Genomic DNA, 24620 nt, shown 5'->3' with positions numbered 1-24620 from the left:
AAACATGCTCTGACTAGCATCCTTTCTAGGCACCTTTTGCAGTACTGTAGCCACTAGAGCCAGTGGCACCCGGCCTTGAGATCCACTTCTAGCTCAGCCTATACCCCAGAGAGCACTTCAGGAAGAGGAAGACTAGGTTCTGCAGTGCCCAGGGCAGTTCTAGAGGTAGATCCTGAAATATGACGTGAGGTTTACTGTCTTCCCAGGGGAATTTGAGGCTCCCACTACCACAAGGGCACAGGGAAACCTATTGCCTCCTTAGGGTCTTGCTTCTGTCCATGTGAGGGGCAACCATCTCCAATGCCCCCTCCCAGCTGCCTGCATGCAAGGCCCCCAGGACTCACGCAAGAATAGCAGAGAGAGAGGCCATTTCAGCAGTGAGGTAGGCTGCATAGGCGAGGAGGAAGACCAGCAGCGGCTCGATGATGCGGACCCGCTTGGTGAAGCGTGTGGTCAGGGCCAGGAGGAAGGCAAAGACTAAGCCCACGGCTGCCCCGCCCAGACTGACCACAAACAGGGAGGCTGGGGGAGGAGTGGGTTGTCAGCGTGACCCCTGGCCTGGACCCCACCCGGGCGGATAAGACTGCTGCCTGGCAGGGAGTAGAGGACAATGCCCACTGTACTCCCAGGGGTCAGGATCCCAGAGCCAGGATCCCAGGAAAGCCCCTCCTTCTCAGGTTCTCAGGGCCCCATTTCTCTATAGAGGAGAATGAGGCAACCCAACAGCCTCCTCTGTCCTGATGCAGTAGGGGGCAGGACTCAGCAACCCAGCCAAAGCGGGGAAATACTGACCGACTCCTTTCAGGTAGTCAGTGGCCTGCACATTGGCAGAGCCCATCTCCACAAAGGAGTTGCAGACCTTGTACAGCACCTGAGTGAGAAGATGAGAGTCAGGAGAAAGGAGGGGGAAGGTTCAACTGGGACTACTGGGAGAGGGTGAAATCTGAGGTGGTATTTCTTACCCAGGGAACCCAGGGAAGGGTCTGAGCATGCTCAGACACCCAACTAGTCAGAGCATGGCAACAGGGGTCAGGGAATGGCAGCCAGCTGAGCACTCTCACCACGGTGACAGCATCATTGAGCAGGGACTCGCCAAAGACGATGATAAAGAGAGTGTCGTTGACATGCACCTCCTCAAAGACAGCCAGCACAGCCACAGGGTCCACCGCTGAGATGAGGCTCCCAAATAGCAGAAAGTCCAGCAAGCTGGCCTGCACTCGAGGGGCTTTTGAGGGATAGATGGGGGACAGCAGTTGGCAAGGTATCCAGTTTCCCACAGCATTCCCTGTGACAAGCCCTGGCTCCACCCCCACTGTGGAAACAAGGATACCCAGAGAGGACTTGGGATGGTGAACACAGCATCAGCCCGCAGGTCAGGACACTTGAGCCTAGGGCCTGGCTTTGCCACTTACCAGCTCTGTGATGTTGGTGCTGTCACTGTCACATGACTTCTCTTAAGCCATGCCTCCTCATCTGCCTACCTCACGAGATTGCTGCAAAAGCAACCCAGGAGATGGCTAAGAAAGCTCTACATAACCTGAAAAGTTAAGGTGGCACTGACAATAAAATCTGCAGCTACAGTAATAAGAACCACCAGCAGGTGGAAATTGGCTGCTGACTGGCTTTATTAGGGAGACAGTGCTTTCTCCCACCCTTGTGGTTCTCAGCCTAAAGGATATGACACTCACAATACTCAGCAGGAGGGGTAGGGGCTGTCGATCTGTGAGGGCTAAGTATGGTAGGAAAAGCCCCCACCGTTGGGAGAACTTGAACATGTCATAGAATCTCTGTTAGCCTGTTTCCTCATGTATATATTGTGAATAATAACAGTATCTACCTCAAAAAGTCCTTTATTTAGCCAGAGTCTAACACAAAGTAAGTACCTAATAGATATTACCTATTTTAGGATTATTATTATTACTATTATTGATACTATTATTATGGTCTGATGTCCTCCCTTCCCTTCCTGCCCCAAAGAGTTCACTCACCCATTAGGAAAACCAGGTAGGAGGCCTCAAGTAGAAATTGCAAACCTCCCTTTGTACCTTGGAAGAAGTCTGAATTATCAACATTCCGAGTTGAATGGATTTTGGTGCAGGAAATGAGGAAGAAGGGAGCAGGAAAGGCAGTCTGAGGGCAAAGAACCTCAATAAAACAGACCTCTCCTGCTAACCTTTATCAAATGAGTTTAAGGGCCTCTATTTCTTCATCTATTAAATGGGACAAATTATACCCCAACAGAGTAGCTATAAAGAGTCCATGAGATAAGTAAAGATATAATATCCAGGGTAATGTATTGCATTCTGTGGATGTATAATATGGATTTATTAAAAATAACAAAGGCACCTGGCTGGCTCAATCAGAAGAGCATGTGACTCTTGATCTCAGGGTTGTGAGTTTGAGCCCCATGCTGGGTGTAGAGATTACTTTTAAAAAAATTTAAAGGGGTGCCTGTCTGGCTCAGTCAGAAAAGCATGCAACCCTTGATCTTGGGGTTGTACGTTCAAGCCCCACGTTGCATATAGAGATTACTTCAAACTAAAATCTTAAAAAATTATTATAATAAATAAATAGATCTTAATAAAAAAAATAATAATAACAGAAAACCACCCTAATGTGGCCTGGGCAGAGCCAGGATGGCTGGCCCTCGCAGGAATGGTGAATTGTGCCTAAAGGGAGCAAGACTGGCAAATGGCAGTGTGGTAACAGAGGGCAGGAGGCAGCAGTAGTAATGCAGGCTTCCCAGCCTCAGCAGCCCACACACAGCTGGGAGCCAGGCCTCTGCTCAGCTGTCATGCTGCAGAAGCCCAGACTCAACTGGCAGAGACCTAAATGAAGGCTGTAGGCCCATCTGGAGTATTGCCTTGCACTCCAGGTGGGAGGGACCTAAGAACTCTCAGGGCATGGCTCTTGCCAATATGGGATCTCCAGAGGTGGAGAAGGGGGTTGGTCCAGGTTCTAGGGTCACTCACCCACAAGTCCAGCCTGCTGCAGGCCCCAGAGGGCAGCACCTGTTGTGAAGGCATTCCAGAGTGTGCCCACCACAGCATAGGTGAGGATGGCACCCAAATTATCAAAGAACAGCCGGCTAGGCATGAAATAGCCTGAGTCCAGCACAATAGGAGGCAGCAGGAAGAGGAAGAACGTGCCTGGCTCCAGCTGGTACTCAGCTTTCTTGGCCACAGCCAAGACAATGCCTCCAAGCACCAGTCCCAGCAAAATCAGCAGGCAGCTCTCAGGGACCAGTGATGTCACCTTCCGAGACAAGTGAAACACTACAATGCAAGAAGAGGGCAGGATGCATCAGCTTATTGGACACACACACACACACACACACACACACACACACCTGCGCACAACACATATACACTGGCCTATAACCTCCCACTCTTAGAAGGTTATCCAAGGTCAGGAACCCTGACCCTGAGACCAAGGAAAGAGAAAAGAAATGCAGGACTACTAGAATCTCCAACCTCCATGCCCATAAACACTCCACTGCAGCTAAAGTTGTCTGTTTCTTGGTGTTCCTGTCATGGTAACCTAAGCCTTTGCTTGTTATTTCCATTTCTGGCAATGCCCCCTCCTCTCTACTCTCATCATCAGGGCATCTCACCTTTCTCTGATCTCCCTATCCGTAACCATTATTTGAGCCTCAGCAAATGTTATTTGGTATATTTCTGTGTATAACATAGCTGTAAAAATCAGGGCTTCTAGATCCAGGCTGCCTGGGTTTGAAGACTACCTCCTCTATTTACTAGTTCTGTGACCTCAGAGCACATAACTTCACCTCTCTTTCAGTTTTCTCATCAGCAAAATAGGAATAAAAACAGTAGTGATCTCATAGGATTGTTGTGATGTTTAAATAAAGCAATCTACTCAATAGCACTTAGCCCAATGCTTTATTGTAATCACTCAATAAATGTTACCTAATATATTATTGAGTCCTGCCTCCCTAACTAGACCATAATGCATATTATACCTCCCAACAGCACTGTAGACCTCCTAGCCCAATGTGCTTTTCATTATAATGCCTCAACTAAGGAAACAGTAGTTGAAAAACATCGGGTTTAGCGGTAAGACGATCCCTCATTCTTCAGGCTCTGTCGCTTTCTAATTGTATGATCACAAACTAATTTACCTGACCTTCAATCTCTTCTCCTATAATATGAGAAAAATACCTATTACACAAGGTGGGTATAAAATGATACAGTGTGAATGTGCCCACCAGGATATCACACATATAGTAGGTTCTCAACAAATATTAATTAAAAATGACTCTGAGGAAGGGACACCTGGCCAGTTGAGTAGGTGGAGCATGTGACTCTTAATCTTGGGGTTGTGAGTTCAAGTTGGGTACAGAGATTGCTTAAAAATAAAAAATCTTTAGGGGTGTCTTGGTGGCTCAGTTGGTTGGGCGGCCAACTTCGGCTCAAGTCATGATCTCACGGCTCGTGGGTTCGAGCCCCGCGGTGGGCTCTGTTCTGACAGCTCGTAGCCTGGAGCCTGCTTCGGATTCTGTGTCTCCCTCTCTCTCTACCCCTCCTCCGCTCACACTCTGTCTCTGTCTCAAAGGTAAATAAACATTAAAAAAATTTTTTTAATAAAAAATCTTTAAAAAAAAATGACTCTGGGGGAAAATGACAGACCTGTCCCCCAGGAAAGGAAGACGAAGCATGTAATGGGTTTCTAGCACTATCACCACTCCTACCTTTCCCCACTAAAATAAGTCATTTTGTCTCTCCCTTGGGCCCTGAGATCTCAAGTGAACAACTTTCCCCATACTTGGAGTGGCAGGTAGTGAAGAAGCCTCCATGTTAGCCTATGTGAGACCCAATGCCAAGACAGTGCCCTTTGGAAGTCGTATCCAAAGGGCTTCAGGCAGTTCCTGGTACATAGTGGGATCTATATAAATATTTGTTGAATAAAAAGGAAAACAAAAGAAAACAAACCTCCTAGTAATAAAGCTGAGGGAAGGTATTCCAATCTCTCCCCTCTGTGAGAAGGTTTTTTGTTTTTTGTGGTGTGTGTGTGTGTGTGTGTGTGGCTATTGAAGAGGCTATCTTTGCCTACCCCCAAAGGAGTTGGCATCCAATTATGGGGGAAACTACAGTCATTACTATAAACCCTAAATAAGACAAGAACTTTCCTACAACCCATAGATCCTCAGTAAACCCGATTCTTGGTTCCCAAATCTGAGGCTTCTCCCACCTTGCTCTCACTGCTGACAGACCCTAAGGCAAATTCAGTCATAGATCTGCCCATACACATCCCTCCCTACTTTTAGTTTCCCTCTCCTCTCCTTCAGGGACTCTATTCCATCCTCACCTCCACAGCATGCATCAGCCCCCACAATGCAATCCAAAACCCATCACCAAAGTCTGCTCTCAGGCAGAAGTAGGCTCCCTGAAGGCATTTCAGCCCCCATTTTCCATTATTAATGGGCTGACAGAACAGAGTGGAAAGTTCTTCTGTCCCTGCCCAGCAACTCCTCCCCACCAACAGAGTCCCTTGGTAGGGGGGTGGTGGGCAGTAGAGGGGCACATTCTAAGCTGCGTAATTCCTACATGAAGACTGTATTGGTGAGACTGGAGTACAGGCTGTGCCAGCATAGCTGGGGAGTGAGTAGCAACGCTCAGCTATAATTAGTCACCCCCAGAGCAGAGCCTGCAGAACAGGGAGAGGGAGGAGGGTCTCTGGTGGGAGGAGGGGCCACTGGCTGCTCAGAAGTGGGGAGGCAGGGGCAGAAGTAAGGAAAAGCAGCTCTATTCAAGGTAAGCAATGTGAAGCACAAGTTGTGCAGACAGAAGGAGGTCGGCTGTCCGAAACCACCTAGTGTAGGCAGCATATAGAACGCAAGGCCCTGATAAATAAGGTGGGTTTTTGTTGTTGTTGTTTTGTTTGTTTGTTTTACCCCTGAAGTGGGAAGAATGTAGACCTGAATTATGGTGGGGGGGGGGTGCCGCTAAGCACACCTAAAGAACAGTGCATCTATAGGGGAGCAGAAGGGGACTAGAGAAAAACTGACAGTCTAGTATCCCAAGAAAGTGGACACTTGGACGTGGTCTCCCGGGAAGACTGCTTCTTCAGGACCAAGATGCCTGAGCTTTCCGGAGAACACTATCCCTTCAATGTCCCCACTCATCCTCGTCGCTGACAGAGGGTTCTAGGAGGCTGGAGACTGCTGGAGGAGGGGCCAGACCGAAGGGTTTACTGCAAGGGTAAGAGGGGAGCAGAGAGGGCAAAGGAGTCTAGGGATGAGGCTGGAGAGAGCAAAGGCAGCCCTTAGGGAAGGCAAAGCCTCAGACCTCCCCCGCGCGAAGGGGAGGAGGCAGAGCCACAAGAGAGGGCGCAGGAACTCTGTGAGAGCCCGGATTTGTGGAATCGGAGCCTGAGTCCTGGCACTGTGCAAGAAGCCGGCCCAGATCTGGCGACTAGGGGGTGGGGGTGGGTCCGCTGCCAGCCACCGGCCTGGCTTTCCCACAGACGCACTCACCTATTTTGGCCAGGCTGGCCACCAGGATCCACAGGGCTACCAGGTAGGGCGCCTCCACCTCGTGCCACTGCCAGCGGAAGAGCGCCAGCCCTGGAGGAGGCTCGCCAGGCGACCCCGGCTCCGGGGTGGGCTCTTCGGTTGCGGCCGCCCCCGCCAGGGGCAGCCAGAGCAGCGGTAGTGCTGCGCACAGCATCCTGCCGACTGCCTAGCCGCCCTCCCGGCACCGCACGGCCGCCGGCCTCGCGTCGCCGCCGCGCCTACCGGCCGCCCCCGCGTCACGAGCACGTGGGGCCCGCTCCCCCCAATCCTGGCTCCGAAACCCCCAAGCCGGGTCCGGACTCCGAGACCGTGCTCCGGGCGCCCGGACTCTGGACCCCTGCTCCTCCCCCACTAAACCATTCTCAGCTCTGGAAATCCCCCAGTGCAGCTCTCCCCCAAGTCCCGAAACCTATTCCTTCGAGTCCGCTCCTCCAAACCTTCCTCAAAGCTCTCCCGACCCGGTTTCAGAACTGTCAGCCCCCACAGCCTTCCAGAGGCACTACTGTCCCACCCGCCCAAGGCTGCAGCCTGCGGGAGGGGGGGGGGAGGGGGGAGGGGCGGGGTCCAGGCCCGAGGGGCGCGTCTCCACAGCTAGTGCAGACCCGCGGCGTGCTGCCCACTGCTGTTACCAAAGGCTCGGGCCCCGACGCTGCCCCGTGCAGACGGCAGGTGGCAGTGCGCCGCCGCCCTCCGGAGCCTAGGACCCCCTACGGGCCCCCGCCCAGACCAGAGCTGCGCACGCGCATTGGGCGCGCCCAGAAAGCCGTGAGAGACAACGCTGTCCTCCAAGTCCCCAGAAACCCCAAGGCCTAGATTAGGTCCGGCTCTCCCCAGGCTGAAAAGAAAGCTGTTCCTCTTTATCTCCCAAACCGAGGAGCACCCGGCCACACTTTCCGTCAAACTACAAGGAAGTCTCCTCACCTTTTTCTTGAAACTGAAGGGAACGTATCTTCTTTCCCTAAACTATGGAAAACCCAGCCTATCAATTCCCTTCAAACTAAGAGGGATCCACTCACCTTTTCCCCCAAGCCTGAGGAGGCATTCGGCTAATCTCGCCCCAAACTGAGGAGGACCGACTCCATTTTTCATTCAAGCTGAGAAGCAACCACCCCACTTCTTCGCCCAAACTGAGGAAAAATATGTTCTACCTCCCCACTCAAACTGAGTCATCACATCATTTTCCCAGAGCTGAGGGGCATCTTCTTACCCCAACTAAAGGGAAATCATCCCACCTCTTCCTTCATACTGAGTGGAATGTATTTTCACCTCTTGCTCCAAACTTAAAGGGACCCATCTGCATGTTTTCCCCAAATGATGTAATCCCATCCACTTCATCCCTCAAACTGAAGGAATCGGGGCCATCTCATCCCTAAACCCAGGGAGACCTGGCTGGCCACTATCTGAAGAAATATCCGCGCCACCTGCCCGAAGAATTCCTTGACCAGAGCGCAGCCTCATCGCCCCCAAGCCCAAAGAAAGCCTCCCTGACGTGGGTGCGCTCTTGAAGGCGGGGCGCGAGCTTGGGTTTTCCCGCCGGCCGAGCCAGTGAACTAACGGAATCACGATCGCGCCCTCTGACTGGCTGGCGACAAGCCTCGCCTCCGGCAGTGGTAGCTCCCCACTGCGTGTTCAGGGACTCTTAGCTCCACCTCCTTCCTCGGCCCCGCCTCCGTCTGGCTCCTCCCCTCAGCAGCGTCCGGTCCGGCCCGGCCCAGACAGCCGAGCTAGTGGAGTAGACGCCGCGGCGTAGCCGGGATCCTCCCGGAGGCGCGCGGCGCGAGCCCCTGACAGAACCATGGCGGGCGAGGAAGACCGCGGAGATGGGGACCCGGTATCAGCGGTGACCGTGCGGGTGCAGTACTTGGAGGACACCGACCCCTTCGCATGTGCCAACTTCCCGGAGCCGCGCCGAGCCCCCACCTGTAGCCTGGACGGGGCGCTGCCCCTGAGTGCGCAGATACCCGCGCTGCATCGCCTGTTGGCGGCGCCGCTGAAGGTGAGGGGGCCTAAAGAAAGGTTGGGGGCGATCAAAGGTTCATGGTCGGCGCCATGAAAGCCTTTGGGAGGTACCCCTCGGGGAGAGGCGGGAGTGGGTGCGTTCCTGCGGGAAAGTCTTGGGCTGGGGACCTACGGTCCAAGCTGCCTCGCTTTCGCGGGACGCCTCTCAAGTTGAGGGAAACTCAAGAAGGGAGGTGGGAGCTTGTTGTCTGCGCCACTTTGGCTGCCCCCTCAAAGTGAGGCCCATCTGGGGAGGTGTTCGGGGTCCATTCGCTGCCTGTCTGCTTGGGTAACCGATCTGGATAAGATGACGGTAGATATTTGGGTGGTAGCGGACAAGGAGTTCGGAGCTGGGGAAGGACCAGCTTCCACCTGCTTCAGGTGAGGTGGGGCGGGACCAGGAGGAGGGGCGGACCGGGGCGGGCCACTGGGGGTGGCAAAAGCTTCGAGCGGTTTCTGTTGGCTGGATTGGGTCCTGCCCCATAGAGCGTTGCCCCTGTAGGTGGGGGCCTGGGTAGGGAGTGAGAGTAGAAGAGAGACTTCACGGGGTGAGGGGAGTCCCCGGGAAGCGACCTGGCCCGGGACACGCAGAGAGCCAGTGGCTGCACTGGTGGAAAAGCCCTTTGAGTCACGGCCCCCACCATCCCGCACTCCAGCCTCCACCAGCCCACGCTAGAAGGGAGGGGGCGAGCCCGGCTAATTTTAAACCGCCGGCCTGCCCTAGTTTGCCTGCGTACCAGAGCCGACTAGCGCACAGTGCTGGGAGAGGCCCTTTTCCAGATGGTTGGCCCTACCTCCCCTCCGGCTCCCTGAGCTCAGCCCCCCGCAGGCAGCCCTTTCCGGCGCTCTGGGTTTCCGGGCCAGGACTCTGGGAGGTGCGCTACCACCCCCCAGGGTTCCCCGCGGCCAGTCCTCACCGAGTGGCGAGAAAAAGGAGAGGGAGTTGGTGGGGGTGCCCTCCCTTGCTCTCAGCCTTAGCTGGGGGGCGAATTGCGCAAACTTGCCCCCTGGGCCCGGGGTCTCCCCTGGAATGTGCCCCGGGCGCCGGGCCCCCAGCCTGCATTCCTTGCTCTACAGGCCCGCCCCGCCTCTGAGCGCGGGCGGGAGAGTTGGTGAGATTATTGGCCCCGGGGAGCGGCCCGTGTCCGGGCAGAGCCCGAGCTTCAAGGCCACGGCTTGAAGGTTGCAGTACGCTGCCCACTTTAGAATTTTGATGCAACCCTTTTTGTGCTGCTCTGTTCAAAGGGGGAAACTGAGGTGCGCCTGGAAGAAGTACATCCAGCCCGAGGCCACTTTCAATTCAGGATAGGCACTGGAGAGACAGGGCTGCTAAACTGAGGCCAGATTCCTGCCTTCAGGCTCATGAAACTCTTGAAATAAGGTGCTGAAATAAGCCTGGAACATTACAGAGAACATAGTATTCCTTCTACTGCTACTCTAGGGCAGGACTTAGCCCTAACACGCCTCTTCCCAATGAGGGGCAGATTTAGGAGGTCAGGGACAGGAAGAAACCACCCCTTGCTTCTTCCTCTCATTTAGGGACCCATCTCCCTACTGCACCAGGTGTTCTGCCCTCTGTTCTGTGCTCCCTGGCTAAGGACACCACTGAGCTCAGATTGAGAATGTGTTAAGTACCCCCCAGCGTAGACATTCCTGGGCTCCTCACTTTTAGGAATTCCACTTGGTGTACCTGAGGACACAGGCAGGATATGCTTGTGGGCACACTGGGTTACTACTGTGCCTGTAGCCAGGACTTCCTGGGGCTGGCAGTTCTGCCAGGAATGGTCAGATACACTGTGATGTGTTCATCCCAAATATAAACTGTGACCACAGCCCCAGAATAGAAGGCTGAAGGAAGAAGGGCTGAGAATAGGGTAGGGGGAGGAACATCAGAGAGCTGAGAGGAGGGGAGCAGGGCTCCTCCTTGCAGGAAATGTCAACAGCTGGTTCCTCCCCGAGTCCTATAAGGGTGTGCCCCAGGGGCACAGACACGACTCAAACCTGCCTAGATAGCCCTATAGAGAGGAAAGGTGGCCCAGAAACCCAGGCATTCCCATTCTAGGCTGAGAGCAGAAATAAGAGGGAGGGGGTCTCTACTTAATGCTTTATCCTCTGTACATTTGTCTAGTAGGGGAACAGGACACAGCCAAGTGGACATCTACCCTCCCATTCTGGGCACTGACTGTCATTCCTGCAGACCCTGGGAAAGCACAAAGGCCCAGCCCACTTTCTCTCTGGGGCTCCACCCCATGCACCCCATTGGGCTGGGCCCAGCCACTAGAGTTCCCCTGGGGGCTTCCTTTTTAAACTGTTTAGAGCTTTCAGATCTGAGAAGGCCTTGCTCATTTCCTCCTAGTCTAGGAGGAAGCTCCTAGCCACAGCCTCTGACTCATCTCCTGGTCTTGGGAAGGGGGCCGGTGGAAGGGGGTGGAGAGGGTCCTGGCAATGCCTTGGGCCATGCCTGGTGTCCCCAGGGGAATTTAGAAGTATCTGTCTTCCCTCTGTTGCAAGCCTCTCCCAGTCCAGGGACCTGCTTCTGCCCAGAGGAGACCTGGCCCTCTGGCCCTGCATTTTATCTCTTTACCCAGAGTTCTGCTACCTTTTGCTCTTCTGGGCAATGCCTCAGGAGCCCCTCTCGGACACCTATAAACCCTGCCACATCTGAGATAGCACGGACTTCTCCGTGGACTCTGGGCAGAGAGACCCAAATGCTGCTCGGTCCCTGATGCAAAGGCCAGAGGAGCCCCCTACTTCTAGCAGCAGGGATAACCCTAGAAAACTTTCTGTCACCAGTAACTCTGTTTCCCCAGCTGTGGCTAAACATTAGAGAAGGACAGGGGTGGCACTGTCCTGGAATATTTCCTGACCTTGCACCATCCCTACTCCAGCCCCAGTTTACCCCTCAGGAGCAGTTGTTGCAAGGGGGCTTAAGTGTGAACCTGACCTGCTTGGACAGGGACCAACTGGAGGGGTCCCAGAGGATTCTTAAGGGTAAGATGAGGTGCTCTGGTGATGAATTGAGCCATTTATTCTCCTGATATGGAGGTCTTTGGGGGATACTAGAAGATTGGGATGTGGGCATGGATCATGGCCTTCTTCCAGCTTTTCCTGGGACCACCATGTCCAATTTACTGGTCATCTGGGGTAGGGAGCCTGGGCTGCAGCCTGGTGAGCAACCTCAGGACTTAGATCCTTGCAGATTTAGGCACTGTTACCTTGGTGTGTATGATGTGTGTGTGTTCACTGGTGTTCCTTTGCTTGCTACAAATTTGAGGACCAGTTTGGGGTATTTGCAGAGTCCAGAAAGCTGAGGGGTGGTCTTTCGCCCTTGACAACACTACAGGCTCCAACCCTTCCTCCACCTCCCCTCCAGGGTTTCCTGGAGCACTTCCAAAGTCCATCCATTCAAGATCTAGCCTCAGTTAGCCCTGGTTCCAATCCTGGTTGTGCAGCCTAGGGCATATTCACTGAGGTTCTGAGCTTTGGTTTCCTCACCTATAAAAGGATTATCAGGAGAAGGGGGCTTGGCTGGCTCAGTTGGAAGAGCATGTGACTCTTGATCTCAGGGTCATGAATTGGAGCCCCATGGTGAGTGCAGAGATTACTTAAGTAAATAAAAGTTAAAAAAAAAAATTGTCTGGGACACCTGGATTGCTTAGTCAGTTAAGCACCCAACTCTTTTTTTTTCCTAAGTGTTTATTTATTTTTGAGAGAAAGAGACACACACACAGAGACAGAGCATGAGCAGGGGAGGGGCAGAGAGAGAGGGAGACACAGTTTGAAGCAGGCTCCAGGCTCTGAGCTAGCTCAGAGCCTGACATGGGTCTTGAATTCACAAATCATGAGATCATGACCTGAGCTGAAGTCGATGCTTACCCGACTGAGCCACCCAGGTGCCCCAGGCATCTGCCTCTTGATTTGGCTCAGGTCATGATCTCACAATTCCTGATCTAGCCCTGTGTCAGGCTCTGTGCTGACAGTGGAGCCTACTTAGGATTCTCCCTCTCCTCTCTGCCACTCCCCTGCGTGTGCCTGTGCTCACACATGTGCACACGTGCACTCCCTCTCTCTCAAAATAAATAAATAAACATTAAAAAAAGGATTATCAGGAGATTCAAACAACTAGGCAAGCTGGTATGTGACACAGAGAAGGCATAACTAATATGGATTTCCCTCCTCAAGGCCCATCCATAGTGTCTCATCTAGGAAGTCATGGTCTAATTGGAAACCCAAGATAACAGGAGAAGGAGGGTTGTTAGAGCACAGGGTCTCTCTCGTGTTTAAAATTTATTTATTTATTTATTTCGTTAGTTATTATTTAAGCAATCTCTATACCCAACATGGGGCTCAAATCATGACCCTGAAATCTAGAGTTCCTCCGATTGAGCCAGCCAGGTGCCCCAAGGGTCTTGTGTTTATAGGAAAGCAGAAGAAAGAAGCAACAAAATCATTTCCTAAAATAGGAGTCCTTCAGCATATAATTCTGCCCTCTTCTCCATCTTCTTTCCCTGCCCCTGGCGTGACCATTCTTGACTGATTTGCAGTTATGAAAAATACTGGGGAGTAGACACCATGGTCTCCTCAGTTTGGCCCTGCATTTAAAATCATATGTAACAAGTTGGTTTCGGCTGCCAGAAAAGCTTGAGCCCAGAGAACCAAGAAAAAGTGGGCTGGATGCTGAAGGGAGGGTCTGAGCCTGGGAAGAATGGAGAGGACTCCACTCTAAGACACAGAGAAGCATGAAAGACAAGAGCCAGGAGGGAGTCAAGGATATGAGCCCATGCTGGCCCTGTGCTGACCCTAAGCGCTGTCAGCAGGGACCAGGGTTCAGGCTTACTCTGGCCTGGCCCAGCCCCAGGGTGTGAGAAACAAGTACCAGAGGTTTGGCTCTCAGAAGGGTGACCCGAGGAAGGGGGCAGGGGTGTGAGGGACAAGCACCATCCAGCTGACAGGAAGTCTCTGTTCTTCGCTATCCTAGCCTATCACCCCCCATCTCTACCCAGGACAGGCAACTAGGTTAGGGGAGAGGGGCACCAACCTGGAGGCTCTGGGCTGGCTGTTACCTCTGGACTTCTTCCTAGAAATGGGGCCCTGGAAGAATAAGACAAAGTGGCTAGGGAGGCCACTGCTGCCACCATGGAGGGAAAGGGTTTAAATCTGCTCATCTGAGGAGGCTGGGTGATAGAGCACTTGGCCTTCAGGACTCTACCCCAAATAGATGCAAGTATCCTGGAAGGAGAGGGCCATTCTTTGCTTACTTGGGATTATAGCATGTAAGTGTGCTTGCAGGAGGGGAAGACATCCTGCTTGATCCGAGCTTTCTGTACGTGTGCTTCTTGGGCTTGTGCTCCTCCAGAGCATGTATGTGCGCGCGCGCGCGCACACACACACACACACACACACACACACACACACACACACACACCAGATCGTAAACCTGGGTGTGGAAGTACATACCAGGTATAATATAATCACCCTCCAGTGTTTACCTTTATGGCACTCTGCCCCTCTCCTTTCTTAGCACTCATGGCAGTTGTGCTTCTATATTTATTTGTGGTCTTTTTTTATTTTTTTATTTTTTTTAAACGTTTATTTATTTTTGAGACAGAGAGAGACAGAGCATGAACGGGGGAGGGTCAGAGAGAGAGGAAGACACAGAATCCGAAGCAGGCTCCAGGCTCTGAGCTGTCAGCACAGAGCCCGACGCGGGGCTCGAACTCACAGACCGCGAGATCATGACCTGAGCCAAAGTCGGACGCTTAACCGACTGAGCCACCCAGGCGCCCCTGTGGTCTTTTTTTTTTTTTTTTTTAATGTTTATTTATTTATTTTGAGAGAGATAGCACAAGCATGGGGAAGGGACAGAGAGGGGGAGAGAGAGAATCCCAAGTAGGCTTCCCACTGTCAGTGCAGAGCCTGATGGGGGCTCAATCCCATAAACCATGAGATCATGACCTGAGCTGAAATCAAATTGGACACTTAACCAACTGAGCCACCCAGGCAGCCACTTGTGGCCTTTTTCTGAGGTAAGGCTGCTGGCCCTCCCCAGCTGGGCTCCCCACTATGTCTTCAGCACCTAAAATCAGCCTGGTTCACGAATGTTTGCATGAATGAGCTATTCCATATATGTGTGATTTGGAGGATCCCTGAAGGGGTTTGTTTCTCTGGGGCTGTGCGAGGCTGTGTGGATATGTTTCTCTAGGGTCCTAGAATCCTCTAGTCCAAGGTGGAAGGAGATGCAGCTATGCCTGGATGGGGGTGGAGTGGGTAGGCTGCTGAGTCACCATGTGGGAAGAGGGATCAGGAGGAATGTGGGGCTGCCCTCAGCTGAGCTGGCCCAAGATAAAGTACCCCAGGCCTGGGGCCTTGCCGCCCCATCTCAGGCCTGTTCCCACTAGGCCCTGGAGAAGATGACTCTGCTCTCAGGGAGGGGAGAGAGGCCAGGCCCGCCCAAGGCGCCCAAGGGAGGGCAGGCAGCCAGGCAGGAAGTGGGACAGAGAACAGGCTGGAGTGTTTGTCCTATGTCCCATGTCCCAGGCAAGGCGGGGGTGGGGGGAGTGGGGGAAGGGGAGGGGGTGTCACCCAAGGGCCTCACAGGCTGAACTGCCAGGAAGGAGCTAGGTCAGTCTCTCAGACATGAGCAGAGTATAAAGCAGAAACGGGTAGGGGTAGGAGCTGGGCTCCCTTTCTCCCAGGGGACCAACAGCAGCTGTAAGTCCTTGGACTGGGCCCAGAGCAGGGCAGTGCTGACAGAACAGTGGGACAGATGTTGGGACTGACTTTCCCAGTAAGATGGAAACCAGAAAATACTCTGCTTCTCCAGAGGTGGGCTCTCCCTGGGCCATAGCAACCCAAGGAGCAGGGCCACTCAATACAAGAGGACTTTGCTGAGCCCTGCATACTGGCTCTGTGCTATGGGGGAAGTGTCTGGGAGAGGCACAGTGCTGCCCTCAGACTCTCAGGAGTCACTTCTCTACAAGTACTTCTCAAGAGGCCAAGTGTCATGCCTGGTGGTAGTAGAGGGAAGCCGGGCCGGGGGCATGATAGAGATACTTGGGAAGCACACACACGGATAGAATGTGTGCCTCGTACAATGCAGGTTTCAGGGACCTGCTACAGACTGATAGAGTCAGACCCTAAAACCTAGTTTTTAACAGGCCCCTTGGAGGCCTCTGAGGTCTAGCTCACTTGGGGCAGGGCAAAGACCCTGAGGCCTGAAGGGACTGATAGCCTATGGATTACTCACTGTTCCTCGCTGTCTCAATTCAGGGAGACACACATACCACACACACACACACACACACACACATTCCTTCCAGCTGGGTTTGCACCAATATTCTTAACACTTTCTCCCTGGGCTTGAACGCTTTGTGGATGCAGCTTATCACCCCCAGGGCTGTGAACTTCCTTGAAGGCAGGAACTTCCTCCCATATTCCATTCCCTTTCCTTATTCATGTTCATGAGCTCAACATGTTTAGTGAGCACTTACTGTGAGCCATAGGGCTGTGCTAGGCTCTGCAGATATAGCATGGGGCAAGACAGACATGCTGCCTGAACACAGAGATCTCATGGTTAGTGGGGAAGGAGACTAGTGTCTAGGATATTATAATGCTGTATGGAAGGCCTCACACATGGGGTGGAACAGGTTGCATAGCACTGGCTACAGGAGTTCAGGGAAGTGTTCCAAAAAAGCATTACCTAATCTGAAACATGCAGAATGGTAGGTGTTAGCCAGAAGACATAGCACATTCAAAGGGCAAGAAAGCCTGGCACCTGAGGTAGATGGGCTTCGTGCACGGTAGGCCCATGAGAAATGACTGCTGAAGGAATGCATGGCTGCAGCATACACCCTGTGGTATGCCGCTCTGCTGGCTCTCTGAGTGGAAGTAGAAGGTCATGGGGTCTCCATACATATCTCTACCACCTCTTTCCCAGCCCTGACAACTATTCCCTTTGCCCCCAGCTGGAGGACTGCGCTCTACAAGTGTCTCCCTCTGGATACTACCTGGACCCTGAGCTTTCTCTGGAAGAGCAGCGGGAGATGCTGGAGGGCTTCTATGAAGAGATCAGGTCAGAGCTCATGGGACCAGGAAGGCAAGGCTGGCCCCTACCCTTGCCTCCACCAGGGGCTGGCTCAGGTGTCAGCAGCCAAGACACCTGATCTCTAGCCTAGGCTGAGAGTCACCTCCTGCCATGCCACCCCACACGACTGTGCCAGGGGAATCCCTGGCCAGTGTTACCTGATGCCTGGGATGGGGGGGGGGGGGCGGGACGTGTGTGATCTCCCACATACCTGAGATACCTATGTTTGCACAAACCCTCCTGTTGAGGAGGAGGAGTTGGGCCAGGAGTGGCATGTGGGGTGGTGTTTAGCTGCCTTGGTGTGGGGCGCAGGGACCCTGAGGAATGGCCTGAAAACTGCTGACTAGGCTGCTTAATTCCAGCAAAGGGCGAAAGCCTACACTTATCCTGCGTACTCAACTCTCCGTGAGGGTCAATGCCATCTTGGGTGAGTGTATGAGGACATTAGTGTCCAAGAATGCCCCTCCCCAGCGCTGCTGGCTCAGTTTCTTTCAGGCCTGTGCTGGACAGTGGACAAAGCACATGGGAGACAGGATGTGTGGCCCCTTCCCACTCCTATCCTGACCTCTCCTTTCAGGGCCAGGGCTGATGTTGCAACTAAACCGGATTGGGGGTTGCCCAGAGTCAGGGAGTGGAGGAGGAGGTAGGGGGCTCAGGCACTAGAATATTCTTTGGTGGGGGGTTGTGTCCCCTTGAGGTTTCCATGCCCACCTACCCCTTGCAGAAAAGTTGTATGGCTCCAGTGGCCCTGAGCTCCGCCGTTCCCTCTTCTCACTAAAGCAGATCTTCCAGGTGAGGCCCAGAAGTGGGCTGGGGGTGGGTGTCCAGCCTGAGCCCTGCTTAAATTTCCCCATGGTGCCCCCAGGAGGACAAGGACCTGGTGCCTGAATTTGTACACTCAGAGGGGCTCAGTTGCCTGATCCGTGTGGGTGCTGCTGCCGACCACAACTACCAGACCTACATCCTCCGAGGTAAGTCCAACTCCTCCCCCATGACCCCTGCCTTCAGTGACCCCTTACTGACCTCTTCTTGTCTCTGTGTCCCCAGCACTAGGCCAGCTGATGCTTTTTGTGGATGGGATGCTAGGGGTGGTGGCCCACAGTGAGACTGTACAGTGGCTGTACACACTGTGTGCCAGCATGGTAAGTGGCCCTCCACACAGCCATGCACCCTTTCCCCACTGCCTCTCTCTGGACCTCAGTCTCCTATTCTGCAAAGTGGGCTGGAATTGAATGAGTCTGAGGCTCGTCTAAGTCTAGGACGTACTCCAACACCTGGTTCTGGGGCCAGGGTCTTTCTGCCTAGACTCTCCTCTTTAAGTCCAGCCCCAGAAGCCCTTACCCCTCCCCACCAGGAGCTGATACAAGCCTGGCCCAAGCCCCACTCATATGTGGTGACCCCTCCCCCTAGTCCCGCTTGGTGGTGAAGACAGCCCTGAAGCTGCTGCTGGTGTTTGTGGAATACTCTGAGAACAATGCACCGCTGCTTATCCATGCTGTCAGTTCTGTGGCCAGCTCTACAGGTGAGAGACTGTTCCTTCTCCCCCCTCAACCCCCACTCAGAGCCCTCTCTCCTACCTGTCCCCGCATGACTGCTCCCCTTTCTGTGTCAGGCTGTCTTCCTTGGGCCAATCTGGTGTCCATCCTGGAGGAGAAGAATGGCGCTGACCCTGAGTTGTTGGTGTACACAGTCACCCTCATCAACAAGGTGGGTATGGCCGAATAGGGGGGAACCAGGTGCCAATTCTGGGCCCCTTAGGTTCCTGACTTCCAGTCTCCACCAGCCTTAGCCTTGCCCTCCCATCCCCACCCTCTAGACACTGGCAGCACTCCCGGACCAGGACACCTTCTATGATGTGACAGATGCACTGGAGCAGCAAGGCATGGAGGCCCTGGTCCAGCGCCATTTGGGCACCTCGGGTACTGATGTGGACCTGCGCACACAGCTTGTGCTCTATGAGGTGGGCTGGGTCACCTGGGCACAACTGGCGGGGAAGAAGGAGGTGCAGTTCGCCAGCGGCTCACATCTGGGTCTACCTCCACTAGAATGCCCTGCGGTTGGAGGATGGAGACATCGATGAAGCCGCTGCAGGTGGAAGGCGGGAACGCAGAAAGCCCTCTTCAGAGGAGGGCAAGAGGAGCCGCCGATCTCTAGAAGGCGGGAACTGCCCTTTGCGCTCCACGGAGCCTGGGTAAGATAGAACTTGCCCTAGCACTTGGGGAGGTGTGGATCTGCCTGCAGTGGCCTTGTCTGTTGATAAGCCCCGCCTCCAGCCCCACAGGCCCTGTCTCTAGCCGCGCAGGCCCCGCCTCACAGACAGGCCCCACCTCCAGCCCCTCAGACCTGGCCTCAACGGTAACCTCCACCTACTCCACTGGCCCTGCCCTGTCGACAAGCTTGAACTCCAGCCTCATGGGCCCTGCTTCTGGCCTCCTTACCTCGGTGAACCTCTTTCCTGCCATCTCTGTGGGGCCATCAGCCGACAGCTCCAGCGAGAGGAGCATCTATAAGTAAGTAGGAAGATAGTGGAGGCCACCCCTAGAGTCCTCTCTCCAGCTGTCCCTCCACTGAGACCCTCCACAGGCCCTCCGCCTCCTCTGCCCAAACTCCTCTGCCCAAACGCATGCTTTCTCTTTCTTTCCAGACTTCACCAAACTGCTCCTGTTTGGTAAGTGACTGCTGGGGAGTGGGGTTCAGCCCTGACTGGACTTCTTACTCCTCCTGCTTGTCTCCTCATCTCTTTCTGGCATTCTGCCTGTCTTTGCCCTTTGTCATCTATCTCCTTGCCCCCCCCTTCTTTATTTCTCTGTCACTGTCTCTTGACTCTCTTGTTCTTTGTCTCTTACTATGCCCTGTCCTGCTTCATGTCAGTCTGTCCCCTCCATTTCCAGTTTCTTCATGTCCTGTCACCCCCACCCCTCCTCTTTCCACTGGGGCTGGGAAGGAACCCCTGATATTACTGCCCAGCTGTGTGTGGGTACAAGCAACTGGGCTTTGGAGTGGAGCAGGCACCATAATTACCATCTCTTCCTCTCATCCCCCCTACCCAGGGCCCCTGAGAGCCCACCTGTCTCTCAGTCCCCTACTGAGCAGGCAGTGCTGGAGTAAGTACAGAGGCCAGCCTGCCAGGCCTGCCATTTGCTCAGGGCTTCAGCATTGCTTCCCCCAGCGGGGGTTCCATGTGCCTCATGCAGCCAGAGCTGGGGGACTCTCAGGCCCATCCTCTCCCATACATAGCCCTCCTTTGTTACCCAAGGACCAAGCACTGGGAAGCAGTTCACTGGGGTCATAGTGTTCAATAGTGACACCTTAACAAGTTTCAACCAGAAATGAAGATACGGACTCCCAATCTGGAGCCCATTCTTCCATGTCCTCAGCCCAGGAATAGGGAAGGGGGCTAGGATCTAGGGTGCTGTGTGGTATAGGGGTGGAGGAGCAACCTAGGGCTGAGGGAAGAAGGGCAGGGACTGAAGGCCAACAAAGGCTAGAGGGGCTGAAAAATAGACACTGGATCACATTCATTATTCCAACATAAATTGAATGCCTGTTGTGGTAGCTCACTCAGCAAAGCATGGGACTCTTGAGCTGAATGCTTGTTTCCCAGGCCCTTTTCTAGACATGGGTCATAGCTCTCAGAAGCTACCAGACATGGGACAGCCTGGTGTGCCTATTGGAACAGCTATCCCCTTCCCCTGCTCTAAGGGTCTAGAATCAGACAGTGAATGTGAACAGCAGCAAGGTTGCAAGTTAGCTGTTAAGTAGAACTTCTCCCCATATGTTGACCTGGGAATGCTGGGTTGGCAGTGACCCTCCCCAGATGTGGAGGAATGAACAGGGGCTGCCTTGGGAGGGCAAGTCCTGGGTCTGCTCAGCGCATGGACTGTTCTCTGTATGTCTGTGTGTGCCTGCAATTTGGGGCAGTGCCCAGGGGCCCAGCAAGGCATGTACACCACCCTGGGCTGGGGTGTGTCAGACACCCTCACTGACAAGTACCTCCCCTCAGAGCCCGGTTCCTGGAGAATGTGGCAGCAGCAGAAACAGAGAAGCAGGCTGCACTGGCCCAGGGCCGAGCAGAGACACTGGCTGAGGCCATGCCTGATGAGGCTGATGGACACCCAGGTGAGTAGGTGGGTGGGCAGAATCCACTCATGTTGCCCTGTTGCTCCAGAGGGCGTGACACTGACAGCTGCTTCTCTTCTCTAGATACCCGGGAACTTTGGGGCTCCCCAGAACCAGGCCCTGCACCCAGAACACCCCAGAGCCCTGCCCCCCGAAGTCTGCTCCGGGCCCAGCGGAGCCTTGAGCCAGAGCCCAAGGAGCCACTGGCCCCACCAAGCCCCAAGGCTGAGCCCATGCAGGAATTCCCTATCCGTGTACCTAAGCTCTGCATTGGAGACCTGGACTTCTCAGATTTGGGGGAGGATGAAGACGAGGACATGCTGAACATGGAGGCTGTGGAGGCTGGGAAAGGGGTCCCACCCCCACCGCCCCCACTGCCTGTGCTCTCTGGAGGTGGCCTACCTCCTCCACCCCCACCTCCCCCACCCATCAAAGGCTCACTCCCACCACCTCCACCTCCCACCACTCCCCTTCCTCCCTCAGCACCCGATGGTTTAGCCCTCCCCACCAAGAGGAAGACAGTAAAACTCTTCTGGCGGGAGCTAAAGCTGGCTGGGGGTCATGAAGGCTCTGGGAGCCGCTTTGGGCCCTGCCCCACACTGTGGGCCTCACTGGAACCTGTCTCGGTGGACACAGCCCGGCTGGAACACTTGTTTGAGTCCCGTGCCAAAGATGTGCTGCCTTCCAAGGTAAACCCACCCTCATCTGCAAGGTAACCCCAGCAGAAAGAGGAGGGAATCAGAACTGAAGGGTCTGAACTGCCAGGGACAGCCACTCATTTCCCACATGGGGAAACCAAGGCAAAGAAAGGCATTGAGTCTTGTCTGAGGTTTCTCAACAAGGAATCAGCAGAGCCTAGCCCTAACTAGAATCTAAGCTCATCCCAAGGCCTTACATATCCCAGATCCCTGGTTGTGGGGTGCCCCCACCATCTGGCTATTTAGAGGGGCTATTTAGAGTGCCCTTGTCGATTGTTGCCCCAGCTAGTCCCTTTCCCAATCTTACACTGCCCTCTTGCCAACTTTAAAGAAAGCTGGTGAGGGCCGCCGGACAATGACCACAGTGCTGGACCCCAAGCGCAGCAACGCTATCAACATTGGCCTAACCACCCTGCCACCTGTGCATGTCATTAAGGCTGCCCTGCTCAACTTTGATGAGTTTGCTGTCAGCAAGGATGGCATTGAGGTAGGGATACCAGCTAAGGGTGTGACAGGGAGGTGCGAGGTCTGGCCCTCTCCTATGGTCAGTGGGCATTTCCTGTCCCTCCCAATGGTGGGCATGGGCTTAGCATTTCTACAGAGCAGTTCCCCAGGCCCTGGGGATACCCCAAATGACCTAGGGATGAGTCAAGACCAACATCTGAGGCCTCAGGCCAGCACTGAGGGGACTTCGTGTGGGGTGGTGGTTGCATCCTCAGAAACTGCTGACTATGATGCCCACGGAAGAGGAGCGGCAGAAGATTGAGGAGGCCCAGCTGGCCAATCCTGACATACCCCTGGGCCCAGCTGAGAATTTCCTGATGACCCTTGCCTCCATTGGGGGCCTGGCCGCACGCCTACAACTCTGGGCCTTCAAGCTGGACTATGACAGCATGGAACGGGTACTTAGGTCATGGCATGTGGCAGGAAGTGGGGCAGGTGAGCACAAGGACCAGGTAGTTTGAGAGTCCTTTGTCTCCCACTCCAGGAAATCGCAGAGCCGCTATTTGACCTGAAAGTGGGCATGGAACAGCTGGTGCAAAATGCCACCTTCCGCTGTATCCTGGCCACCCTGTTGGCTGTGGGCAACTTCCTCAACGGTTCCCAGGTTAGTGGGAGTGCATGAGGGCTGGGGGCCAGGGCTTTGGAGCCTGCTAGGCCCAGGCTCAGATGGGGTCCTTTCAGAGCAGCGGCTTTGAGCTGAGCTACCTGGAGAAGGTGTCCGAGGTGAAGGATACAGTGCGCCGACAGTCACTGCTGCACCATCTCTGTTCCTTGGTTCTCCAGACCCGGCCTGATTCCTCTGACCTCTACTCAGAAATACCTGCCCTGACTCGCTGTGCCAAGGTTAGCACCAGCCAGAGGCTTGACTAAGACCAGCCATGGCAAAAGGGAGTGCTGCTTTCTGGGGCTGGCTTTTCCTCCGTGTTCGGGCTACTGTGCCAGAGTATGCTCAGCTACAGGTGTTGTGTGGGCTGTATCCTCTGCCAGAAACATTCTTTCCTCTATTGGCCTGGCTACACCTACTGTCTTTGGGTCTTCATTTAGCCACCACTTCCCTCAAGAGAGCTTTTCCATTCCCCATTAGATCAAATGGACTTGTCTCTTTCCTGGATTAGACTGTGAGCTTTTGGAGGGCAGGCGGAGGCTTTTTGGCTCTCTATACCTCTAGGGACCAGACTGGCTGGCCTGACAGAGGCAGCCTCAGGTGGTGCCTGTCTTTGGGGGGACAACATGCATACCCCCTGCCTTTCCAGGTGGACTTTGAGCAGCTGACTGAGAACCTGGGGCAGCTGGAGCGTCGGAGCCGGGCAGCTGAGGAGAGTCTACGGAACTTGGCCAAACACGAGCTGGCCCCAGCCCTACGTGCCCGCCTCACCCACTTCCTGGCCCAGTGTGGCCGCCGTGTTGCCATGCTGCGGGTAGTACACCGCCGTGTCTGCAACAGGTGGGGACATGGGCAGAGGGCAGGACTGCTATCACCATCCCTCACACCCTAAGCAGGACTCACCATCCCTCCCCACCCCAACCTGCCTAGGTTCCATGCCTTCCTGTTGTACCTGGGGTACACGGCCCAGGCAGCCCGGGAAGTGCGCATCATGCAGTTCTGCCACACGCTGCGTGAGTTTGCACTGGAGTATCGGACTTGCCGGGAACGGGTGCTACAGCAGCAGCAAAAGCGGGCCACGTACCGTGAGCGCAACAAGACACGGGGCCGCATGATCACTGAGGTAGGTACCTTTTCCAGGTTTGGACTGCCACCCCCGTGGTTTCCTTCCCCTGCGCCCAGCTCACCCTTCTCCCCTCTACAGACAGAAAAGTTCTCAGGTGTGGCTGGGGAAGTCCCCAGCAACCCATCTGTCCCAGTGGCTGTGGGCAGTGGGCCAGGGCGGGGTGATGCTGACAGTCATGCCAGCATGAAGAGTCTGCTGACCAGCAAGCCGGAGGACACCACACATGGCCGCCGCAGCAGAGGTGGGACCTATGGCCACTGGGGGCAATGGGCTTTGGGGTCACATTATCCTGACTTCTCTATCTGGCCTCTCTCAGGAATGGTCCAGAGCACCTCCCCAGTCATGCCTACAGCAATGGGGCCCTCCACTGCACCCCCAGAAGAACCCCCAGTCTCCAATTTACCCAGTGACACTTCAGATGAGATCATGGACCTGCTGGTACAGTCAGTGACCAAGAGCAGTCCTCGTGCCTTAGCTGCTCGGGAGCGCAAGCGGTCCCGTGGCAACCGCAAGTCTTGTGAGTACTCCCCAAACGCCCACTACCCGCCTTAACCACATCAACCCTCTCTAACTCTGCTCTGTTCCTGCAGTGAGACGGACATTGAAGAGCGGGCTCGGAGAGGACCTGGTGCAGGCACTGGGACTGAGCAAGGGTCCTGGCCTGGAGGTGTGAAGGTTCTGCCTCTAGGACATGGACGGGCCTCAGCCTGCAATGTAAGAGACTAGAGAATGAGGAGGAATCAAAGCAGAATTCTGGGCCTTTTCTCAACCCTAAGGCCACTGTGTGCCCAGGGGACAGTGCCTTGAGCAGTATTAGCTGTGTGTGCCTGTATGCAATTGTGTGTTTGTGTGTGTATATGTACTTGTATGAGCTCCCTGAATGCATGGAGTATAATAAAGTTTTCCTAGCCAATCCAAGACTCTCTTCCTTCTTTGAAGGTACCACACTTAGTCTA

At 54.4% G+C, this 24620-nt stretch overlaps 2 protein-coding genes across 11 annotated transcripts in view; one reads left to right on the top strand and one right to left on the bottom strand.

Annotated features, from left to right (window-relative positions):
* SLC9A5 (solute carrier family 9 member A5) overlaps nt 1–18385 on the bottom strand; it is a 31190-nt gene extending 12805 nt beyond the window's left edge. For 6 of the 8 annotated variants that reach the window (XM_023246099.2, XM_045046110.1, XM_023246102.2 and 3 more), the window contains exons 1-5: nt 6494–8075; nt 2973–3275; nt 1062–1225; nt 793–871; nt 345–522 (exon numbers count right to left, since the gene is read on the bottom strand). In XM_023246099.2, the coding sequence (XP_023101867.1) occupies nt 345–522; nt 793–871; nt 1062–1225; nt 2973–3275; nt 6494–6686 (917 nt within the window). In that variant the 5' untranslated portion in view covers nt 6687–8075. Of the gene's footprint in view, nt 1–344; nt 523–792; nt 872–1061; nt 1226–2972; nt 3276–6493; nt 8076–13568; nt 14081–18190 lie in introns of those variants that run through there. The other 2 variants (XM_045046112.1, XM_045046111.1) reach the window with 2 other exon arrangements.
* On the top strand, nt 8210–24577 carry FHOD1 (formin homology 2 domain containing 1). 3 transcript variants are annotated; one of them, XM_006941602.5, is made up of 24 exons: nt 8210–8528; nt 16495–16601; nt 16976–17040; nt 17338–17405; nt 17479–17584; nt 17661–17755; nt 18024–18135; nt 18226–18320; nt 18430–18573; nt 18659–18804; nt 18887–19123; nt 19258–19281; nt 19664–19717; nt 20617–20732; nt 20817–21421; nt 21762–21917; nt 22150–22332; nt 22419–22538; nt 22616–22777; nt 23188–23378; nt 23469–23661; nt 23743–23905; nt 23981–24181; nt 24255–24577. In XM_006941602.5, exons 1-24 carry the CDS (start codon nt 8328–8330, stop codon nt 24335–24337), a joined length of 3627 nt encoding a protein of 1208 aa, XP_006941664.1. In that variant the 5' UTR covers nt 8210–8327; the 3' UTR covers nt 24338–24577. The 3 variants fall into 3 exon arrangements, with proteins under 3 accessions (XP_006941664.1, XP_006941665.1, XP_019675427.1); XM_006941603.5 differs by lacking the exons at nt 19258–19281; nt 19664–19717 and having other exon boundaries at nt 8212–8528; XM_019819868.1 differs by lacking the exons at nt 8210–8528; nt 17338–17405.
* The last annotated feature ends 43 nt before the right edge of the window (nt 24578–24620 follow it).

The sequence above is a fragment of the Felis catus genome, chromosome E2, assembly GCF_018350175.1.
Source record: "Felis catus isolate Fca126 chromosome E2, F.catus_Fca126_mat1.0, whole genome shotgun sequence".
Taxonomy (NCBI): domain Eukaryota; kingdom Metazoa; phylum Chordata; class Mammalia; order Carnivora; family Felidae; genus Felis; species Felis catus.
The sequence above is the reverse complement of the archived record's forward strand: the minus strand, read 5'-3'. Positions and strand labels throughout refer to the sequence as shown.

Excerpts from the sequence above, each read along its gene's own strand:
- FHOD1 (XM_006941602.5), top strand. The coding sequence starts at position 8,328 with ATGGCGGGCGAGGAAGACCGCGGAGATGGGGACCCGGTATCAGCGGTG. Across the intron at positions 23,379-23,468 it reads CACCGCCGTGTCTGCAACAG|GTTCCATGCCTTCCTGTTGT; the intron begins GTGGGGACATGG and ends CAACCTGCCTAG. Across the intron at positions 23,662-23,742 it reads GGGGCCGCATGATCACTGAG|ACAGAAAAGTTCTCAGGTGT; the intron begins GTAGGTACCTTT and ends TCCCCTCTACAG.